Source organism: Anopheles marshallii, chromosome 3 (assembly GCF_943734725.1).
Source record: "Anopheles marshallii chromosome 3, idAnoMarsDA_429_01, whole genome shotgun sequence".
Lineage (NCBI taxonomy): Eukaryota > Metazoa > Arthropoda > Insecta > Diptera > Culicidae > Anopheles > Anopheles marshallii.
The window spans coordinates 78,672,681-78,682,426 of record NC_071327.1 but is presented as its reverse complement, the minus strand read 5'-3'; the positions used below and the strand labels follow the sequence as shown (position 1 = coordinate 78,682,426).

Sequence of the window (9,746 nt, the reverse complement as noted above, 5' to 3'; positions counted from 1 at the left end):
TAAAAAATGGAACTGCAACAAAGAGCGTCCGACTGTGGCCACTGCGTACTTGTTATGATCCTCATTTTTGTACGGGATTTGCACGGAAGAGGAAGGACACGAACGTACTCCCACACACGTACAGCGCAACAAGAGCAAAAATGAAAAAGAAGGTGCGATAAACAGTAATGTCTTTTTAATGACTGCTTTCGTACTGTGCTTGGGGCTAGATTATCAACGTGTCGTCTGCAGCCGACAAGCCCGCAGCGATCACACGGTGAAAATCCACCCGGCGGCGGTGTCGGTGTTCCGCAAACCTTCCGAGTTGTGCTGAAGACAATTTAAAGAATTAGTCTCAGGTTCGGGGCGTTTTGTTTTTGGCTGTTGTTTGGTTTGCATTATTCTCAGCAATACGTTTGACTTCCACAAACCTGAAAGCCACACAGTGATGGTGAGTGTCAGTGTGCGCCTTGTGATCAGTCTCACTGTTCTGCAGACAGCCGTTCCACAGCGTGCAATAGAGGGTACGAGTCAGGGTGATGTGGAATGTGGAATGCGCAATGCATCCGTCGGTTGGCCATTTCACGTGGGACTGTATCGGACGGAGAATAACAACAGTCTTTACTTCTGTGGAGGTACGATCGTAACCAGCTGGCTGGTGATCGGTTCGGCACACTGCGTAAAACCCTACCGGAGTGAGATCCTTGCGGTGCAATACGGTGTCAACGATTTGACCCAGAAGGAGTCCACCAACAGGTGCCGGGTGGAGTCGATTATCATACATCCCGATTATCGTGCACCGGATTTTAGTGACGACATAGCCCTTCTGCAGTTGCAGGATGCAATTCCGATTGGGACGCTAGCTCGTCCGATCTGTCTATGGCCAGAACCGACCGCCCAGGAATCAGGGTCGGAGGGCGGGGAAGATCTAGAGGGTACGCGCGGTACCAGTGTGGGTTGGGGTATTGGGGCGCACAATGTGTACGCGAGCGTGCTGCAAAGCGCAATGACGGTAGTGTTACGACAAAGCCGCTGCATGGAGGTGTTTACGGAGAAATTGTTCCAGCACAGCGACTTCTTTTGTGCTGGTAAGTGTGCTGGCCGAAAGGGAGAATAAAAAAGGGAAAACCATTCTTAACACCTAAATGTGTCACTGCAGTAACGCCAGTGTGCAGTGGCAGTGGAGGTAGCGGGTTCTACGTTGAGCGTAAGGATCGTTTCTATCTGCGAGGGATGACAACGTTTGGCATTGCACCGAAGGGCTACTATCAGTGTGGTGTGAACACATTGACGGGGTTGCTCAATGTGGCAAAGTACACCGGTTGGATAAGGGACCGCATGCAGGCGCTCGAGTCACAACATCAACAAGTGGAGTCAACCATGAGTACAGACACATCCGAAAATCGAACTCAACACCCTGACCCAATCAGCACCCCGTGAACGCACCATTGAGTATATAATGTAGAGAAAAAAATGTGGAAAATAAATTCATGCCTAGAACTTTCTAGTACGAGTCATGTACAGTATTTCCCTTACGGGCAGGCACGACAAAGCACATGGGTGGGCCTTTATCTAACTTTAATGGTCGTATCCCAATACAACATCATCGTGGACGTGTGCACAGCAGGTGGTGTGATTTATTAGTATAATTTACTGTTCATAGGCATGCCTATTGTTAGCAGCAAAATTATAACATGTGTATCGCTCACGGTATTCATCGCTCATTTGCAGTCCGTATGATGCAACATCAAAGAAGCTTTAGCAGATTAAAGCGGATTTGGGGGGATGTATTATTTTTTTTTAATTCTATGATTATGATATTACCGTCATTTCAGTAACATACGTTGGGTGGTTAAATTGCATTACACGTTCGAAGGTGGGAGAACCATTTAGTTCCACAACCAGCTGGCACATTATAATAGCAAGTGACGTGTTGTCTATTTAAACAGAGGATCTGTGAACTTCACAAACTTCACTGCTGCTGAACACTGGTTCGGATATGAAATGACGAATTGTTCAGTATCCCCGTAAAAATGTAACGCAATAATATTAAACGCCGTAAGGTATGCAATTCGGATAGCATATAAGGATTTTGCGCTAGTTGTGAATCTGCGATCATCTGATTCATTATAAAAGTTCAATACTATAGTTTGGTTGAGAAATATACTTAATAGTACACATTTCGTTGAAACATTACAGCTTAACACGTGTTTAATTTTATTTTATATTTCAATTGCCTAAGTTTAGGCGTGCAAATAATTGCTAACGGAAACAATGATTGAAATCGTCATGGGGAAAAACTGGAATAGCTTTATGTATATCCAAATCCACGAAGCAACAACTTTTACTCGTTGTAAATTTATAGCAACTAGTTTTTCCCATCTACTAAAATCACTTATTCCATCGAAACCTGCCAACAGATGACCATTGACAGAGTGATACAAGTTGCATTAACTAACTCCCAAATCGCCTTTCCGCCCTTATGGCACATTAAATATCAATCGTCCACCGGTCTGTGTGGTGGCGGGATACGTTGCAAACATTTTCTTGAGAAGCAAGACGATTGTGCTTACTTGCAACTATTTTTGGTTCATCGTTTCCTTGAACTGAGGAATAAAGAAGCCGGCCATAAGCGATACTCTCCGAGGAAAAGCGCAACACATTCGCACAACTGATTATTACAAACACTCTGATACTGTTGCGCAGTGCTTTACCGGCATTCGAGATCGGTAGTGTGGGTTGTATCTTGGAAGGTCTCTAGTGAATCATATTTTAACATAAACTTTACCAACACGTACCATTATCGCCTTAATCTAACCCAGACAAACACACTGATCTCACCCATCCACGGGGCTTCAATCGACGGAAATAGTTAGACGGTTGGAAAGCATCCCATGCCATTATCCGGGCGCTCGTTTCCGATTGACGCACATATTGCCCGTTTTGATTGCTTCCTATCGTTTACAGTTTGTGCTTCCTCCGAAGGAAATGATTGTACCTTCCCTATGAAAAGATCGATCCAGCAAGTGCACATTTCGGATTGCAATGTCACCAGAACCGGGGTTCCGTAAGTACGTATACCGTTCTTATCCTTTTTGAGTCATAAAAAAGGGAAGGAATCATTCGTTGAAAATGGTAAAAGCTGGAAGAATCGGCTCCATACTCATTGCCTTGCCGGGCGATATTTTTTTTCTCGGTTCCTTTTTGTTATCTATCTGATCCTTTCTTCATCCTTGCCAGACGGTTCAGTTGGGTCGAAATATGGTAGAAAAGGGATTGAACATTGCCTTTCTGTCAATATGTTCGGTTTGCGTCCGAACAGCTTGTTTCAGCCGATGGAAGCAGTGACAGCAGGATGGCAGTGTTAAACGGAGGAAATCGAGAAACCCATCGAATATGGTGAACATCGGTATGATTGACACCGAGATGAGTATTGCAAAACAAGGCTGTTCATATTTAATGAAGGTTGTGGAGAATTATGTCTACTCAATTGGTTCCCGTTTTACTGGCAGACTTTCGCTTGTGTCCCTTTGTTCGCTTTTCTCTCGTGATCGTTCGTGAGTAATAAGTTGGCCCTGTGGCCACTGTGCGGTGGTTCCGATCGCTACCGGTTTCAGAGTAAACTCATCATACTGACGCCCATTTTCGTCCATGCACAGAGTAATTTTTACCCCATTTCCAAAAATTCTTACCGAGGGTGGTCACAAAAGGCGGGAATATTAATGAGGATAAATTTGCCCGCCGATAAGTTCGTTAAAGCGTTCCGTCCGCGCGATCGTTCTACCGACGCGGAAAACGAAAAGCGATTGGACCGGAAGTTGGTTCCTCTTTGCAATAACACACACACACACACACACCCATACATCCGTTTTCACATTGGCCATTTGCCAGGGCTAGGCGACGGACCCAACCGGCCACATCCACTTCACACCGTTCCGTTCAAGCGAAAGAAATCGTTGGCGCCTTTACGGAAGGAAACAGAAGGGATGATAGAGAGAGTGAGAGAGAGAAAGAGACAAGAAGTAGAAATAAAAAACAACCTCGGCGAACGAATTTGTACTGCAATTTATCATATAAATTAAACTTTTTCCATGAATCATTAAACTAATTTCTCATTCCCGATACGATAATGCAAATTTTTACGCCCGTAGTGGCTGCGGCATCTTTCTGCTGGTGCTTCGGGCTACAGGGCTGGCCTTCCGAAAGCTTCCGGGGTCGACTGCGGGGGGGTAGTTGGCGAATGGAATAAAAGTTGACCGAGTATGGCCCTTATGGAAGCACCGCTGTGTATGTGTACTTGGCAGATTGCAGCCACGGAAGGCCAGTAGCAGATGCAACACATCCACCGGAATCAGTGTCAAAGCGGGATTTCTTGGCGTGAAGCTGGGTGAAAACGGGGTTTAAGTGAACCGAAAGAGGTTTTTTCCTCCTTGTTTTGTTTTTTTTTCGGTATCAGCTCTAAATGGATGGTGCTCAGGGAGCTATTTTCGCATTACAAGTAAATAGCTTGACGTTGCAGTAATGCATGCGCTCTATGGCAATGGATTTTTATGGGCGACAGGGCAACATAGCTTCGTTTCATTTGATATTAAAATTCCACAGAGTACAAAGCATCGGTTCTTTTGTGTTTCAGTTTTTTCAGTGTGTTTTGAGGTGAGTTGCTCACTAAAAGTGTGTATTATGGTTATTAAATTGCCATCCATCTAGCTAAGGACAAATATGAGCATTTTTCGACCAAAAAGCACCGTGATGATGCACGATAAGGTACAAATGTGTCTACTATTTGCATACTTTGAGGCGTAGTTTTAATGTAATACAACGAAACTATCATACGTGGAGAGAATTGTAACTCGTATGATTAAGATTACAGCAGTATTATTGAACATTTGTTATGATATGTAAAAAGGCATGCGAAAACGTATCGTTTCTTTGTCACCATTAGGCTCTCAGTAAAGTTAATTCAACATCTTGCCGACGGCATAGCAAATATAAAACCTACAGCAAAAGCTTTCCGATTGAAAACACTAACACAAACCAAGTGTTTAACTTTGGCGAAGTTATATCGAGGCACTCCAACATGTTGCAAACTGTCTACCGAAAAAAAATAAATGCATTGCACCGTGGAAACAGACCTGCAGGGGTTACATGCAGCAATATGAGTTGCAGCATTTGCTGCAGTTTTCACACCTTCGCGCGTTGAAACCACTCGACAATTTTCACTTTTCTCGTTATCAGTTCGATATCCAAACTTTTGCCCACTAACGATCCCCATTTCTTTGGCCGGGGTGTCTACAGTTCGGGAATCTTTTTTTATCGCTTTTCTTTGGGCGAAAGTTCACATTTTCCTGACCTACGCTGCATGTCGTGCCGGTCGGTTGGCGTAGGTTTTGCTCCAATTGGTCCAATCGTTTCATCGGTCCGAGTGATAACTTTTACTTCTCGGACAATTCATCGTAGCCATCGTACGGAAAAGTGGAAAAATGTTCGGCGTACATTCGTACTAAAATGGCAGAACGCACATAGAACGCCATGGCACACTGCGATGCACGACGCGGTGCATACCAAAGCCATGTGCACACTCGCATAACGGGAAGGAAAGTTTAAAATGGATTCAAAATGTCAATCTAGCCGTGCCGTTAAGACACCGGGTTGAAATGCAACGCCACGGCACGGTACAGTGCGGTGCCTGAACATTTTTGTGTGTGTCTTTTTTTCGGCATCTTTTAGTTTTTATTTCTTTGCAATTCCAACGTGAAAAGAAAGCTAACAGGAAGGGCAAATTTCTGCTTGCTTTCCCTTTCTCGGTACCTCGGTTCGGCTTTTCGTTTTTCTGTTTGACAAACTGTGACCCGCCGTGTGTACGCCCACTGTTTGCCTAAAGAATCAACTTTTGAAGCACGTTCTCTAGGATGGGTGGGAAGCTTTTCTTTGAGTTTGTGCCATTGCGTTCTTTTTTTTTGTGCAGTGTGTTTTGCTTACGTTCTGTTTTTCGTTTGTTTTTGGTTCATTTTATGCCATTAGGTTTTTTGTGCACTCTAGAGCAACATTATTTTTATGTTTGTTTGAATGGTTTGGTGTCTTTTGGCGATATTTTTACTGAAATAAAGCATTTCTTATTAAGTATTTGAAGGTTTTTTTTTGTTGCAAAAATCATTATTCTAACATAACTTACAACGTGTGTTCGCTCGTTTATAAGTTTAGAAGAATAACATTTTTCGGGATTTCACCTCATTTTCTCACGACACGACAAAAGCACGACGAAACGGGCGAGCAAACCGATGCAAGCAAAAAGTGGGTGATTTTAATTTGGAAACTTTTCAAAATTTATTATGCAGATAATGAATAAATCAACCTCCTGGCGTTGACTAATTCAGCAAAACTTTCGCACAAATTTTAACCCCTTTCAGCACAAAACTCTCCGTTCGGTTGCAAGCGCGGAAGCTGTTGTTGTTGTTGTTTGTATTGTGATTTTGCAGCCACCCGTTGCGGCCGCGCCGCGCCGCGGTGGCCAAAAGGATGCAGGGATTCCGGAACCGGGAAACGATGAGCTGCTTTGATGGGGATGTTACGGATTAGGGGTTGTTTTTCATTTGTGATTCCCTCTCGCTCTTTCTTGGGATTATTTAATCATCAGTTTTGGGGTACCGGCATGTCGAGTTCAATTAGTGCTTACTTTGTTTTGAAAGGTGTTGAGTACACGGCGGCAAGATGAAATGTATAGTCTGTGTTTGAGTTTGTTTGCTGTTTATCATAATTTAACTTGGTTGTTGTGGTATGTGCTAATCAAAATGTATTGTTCATAATGTAATTATTAATGTAATTTTTTTCGTTTTATTTTTGTATAGAAAATGTTCGGAAAATTTGATCGAGCTCCAGGATGATGTAAGAATAATCGCTTAACAGCTCAACTGCGTGTTCCCAGGAAGGATGAAGGATGCACTCTTCACGAATTTTCGTTCATCCTTCTGGTAGAAGGTGTTGCCTGCACAACATAAGCACTAAACTACAGTGCACCCATTGTGCTGGGAAAATCAATCCATTATAGATTTCTTGCCAAGAGCCGTAAGGTCAAGAGCAACAAACCGGTACCCGGTTTTACTGCACTACTGGCGGAAACACATCAATGTCAGCAACAAATTGATAGACTCGGTAAGCGTGTGTGTGTGTGTGCACTTTAGGTAAAAATGAAGACGATGACGATGATGATGATGGGGATGGGGAGTTCAAGTTCTGTTCCGGCCAAATCGCTGCCAAATCTGGCGCTCAAAGATTGACGTGCAACTTTCGTGGCGGTAATCATTTATATCCGACAGTCAATTCGTGGCAATTGGTGTTGCACCCAGGTTCTTGCTGATTGATTTGCTGGATCGATGGTTTTGCACCCTGTTACCCGGTTGGTAAGAAGTCGATGCAACAATGTCGATTTTTCAAGGCGAGAACTATTTTTCCAAGAGTTTCCACCAAAGCGGCTATGAACGGTTCAGATGAATAGTTTTATTTTGTTTGTTTTGATATCGTGTACTGGGGTTAAATTCCCATCGCATGTAATTTATAGCATTATTCATGGCGATTGCGTTCCTTTGGAAGTTTCGCTTTGCTTCATTGAATTGCTTTGTTATTTAGGAAATTTTAAGCTCGAAACATAGAGTGGTTCATTGTTGTCGTGGAAATGGCGTCGAGTTTTCCCAAATCGATTTCCAATATGGACCGTTCCCTCTTAGCACTGAATTGTCTATCCGGCAGAAAGAGAAAAATATGTAAAGCTGTGCAAGAAAACAGAAACGATAGTTTCAATTTATTTAAACTTTCTTTTCCATCGCATCATTTGCAGATTTTATCCTTAAAGCAGCAGAACATGCGCTGTTTTTTTTTCAACCTGCCCGTGACCTTTCCGATGAGTGACCGAGAAGAAGCGCTTTCGCTTGACACTTTTCACAGTGGCTTCAAGGCTGCAAAAGTAGCTTCAGTGTCACCCCAAGAGGGGTGGTGGAACGAACCTATACGGGGCTGGTCCTGGCAAACGGCGACGCACGACAACCAGCGGCAAAGAAACAACAACTTTGCAGAAATAAATTAAAAATATGAGTAAAGTTTACCATTGGCACAAACAAAAAAACCCACCAACACAGAGCTCAGCCACTGGTTAAACTTTGTGCTTTTTTCGTATTGCCGGGGTTTTGTAGTTGCTTGGGTTCATGTTCTATTCTTGCTTGCCCTCGAGTGACCAAACTCACCTCATTCCCTCCACGTGTATGAGATTATTTCATTCCATTTTTATGACGCTTGTGACACGCGGACTTACCTTCCCGGGTGCTTTTTTTTCCTGTTTCTCCTATAGTAATTGTTGTGGTGTTGTGTGTACGGTTGACTTTAGGATCTGGCTAAAAGTTTGCACCGATCGCTCGTGCCCATGCACAAATAATCCCGTCACGTTTTCAGAACTCGACAGAATTAAGCGATTGAAGTGGGTAAAGGTTGAATTCATCCACCAGCCAGTGCCTAACGCTAGGTCGGCGGTTTTGAAGGTGCAAAAATTGGAAAAAAGCGACACACACCTTCCGGCCCGGGTGTGTTTTCGTTGGAAGTGTTTAAAGTTCCCCGCGGGTGGAGAAGACGTGCAGCAAGTATCTCAATTAGATGGTGGAATGGAATGGTGGATCCTTTCCTTAGCGGTACAGCCTTTCCTGATTGGGGCACGTGAACAAAGGTGGATACAAACGATGCTAACAAAAACGTTTTTATTTATGATCGAAGTTTTGTTTGTTTCTCTAAACCAGTCCAATCGCTGTTGGTTGTTTTGAGTCTCTGTACGTGCGAAAGTTATACTTTTCCTATGATTGACTGAGCGTACGATGCATAAATTATATCAACTGTTACAGTTAATATTATTTTAAAATGAAATGAATCTAAACCTGAACAAACGAAAAAGTCTGCTTACAGTGTATAAAAGAAGGTAATATGTCGGATTGTATGTTTTTGCTTTATTTGATTATATGTGCGCCTAAAAGAATGCTATATAAGGATAAACGGGGTTAAAAAACTAATTGTTCTACATTTTACGCAAACTTGCATACTTTTGGGCGGCTTTCTTAATTGTGAAAAACAATTCGTTGAAACATTTTATAATGCAAACTGAAGAAAAAAAAAAACACTTAAATACAAATAAATATGTATTGTTTTCTTTCCTTTACTTCTCATCCTGTACAATATGTCGATAGGAAGAATAATAACCGTTGGTTTGAATTTTATCATTTTTTATCAATAATATTTATTATTTCAGATACTTTCGTCATTTTAATAATAACCATTTCCGTTTACTTTCCCCCACGAACTCGTATTCCCGAATGGCAACACCGTTAGGCATCCCGGATTTTGTTTTCCCTTTGTATTTCTGCTAAACCCTTATGTTTAGAAGTGTCACGTATTAAAGTATCAACCTATCTTACAACGCCAACGGCCCAATCAAACGCTGGCTTACCTTGGGTGGCTGGGTGTCTGCAACCAGTGGTGGCCACTGTTCCGGAAAACAGAAGAAAACCTTCCCCAGGCGTTAAACGCATGAAAAACCCGCTCCCTACGCCTACCACCGGCAATCACCTGCGGATGGAGAAGGTTATCCCCTTCCCTTGCTTGTCGGATGTGGTTAGGAGAAGTTTTATTACTTTAAAAATACATCTAGCGCTGTTTGGTTTGATTCGTTTTAATTGAACGATAGAACAAGGCTCACTGCATTGTTTTGCTTTTGTTGCCAGTTAAAACAAAACCCC

At 42.8% G+C, this 9,746-nt stretch overlaps 1 protein-coding gene across 1 annotated transcript; it reads left to right on the top strand.

Moving 5' to 3' along the window:
• The first annotated feature begins 427 nt into the window (after positions 1-427).
• On the top strand, positions 428-1,419 carry LOC128713193 (ovochymase-2-like). Its single transcript, XM_053808054.1, has 2 exons — positions 428-1,067; positions 1,139-1,419. Exons 1-2 carry the CDS (start codon positions 428-430, stop codon positions 1,417-1,419), a joined length of 921 nt encoding a protein of 306 aa, XP_053664029.1.
• The last annotated feature ends 8,327 nt before the right edge of the window (positions 1,420-9,746 follow it).

What these genes read in the sequence shown, in the direction of transcription:
- LOC128713193 (XM_053808054.1), top strand. Translation starts at nt 428, where the DNA reads ATGGTGAGTGTCAGTGTGCGCCTTGTGATCAGTCTCACTGTTCTGCAG. An exon ending in CAGCGACTTCTTTTGTGCTG is followed by an intron (nt 1,068 to 1,138) that starts GTAAGTGTGCTG and finishes GTGTCACTGCAG; the next exon opens with TAACGCCAGTGTGCAGTGGC.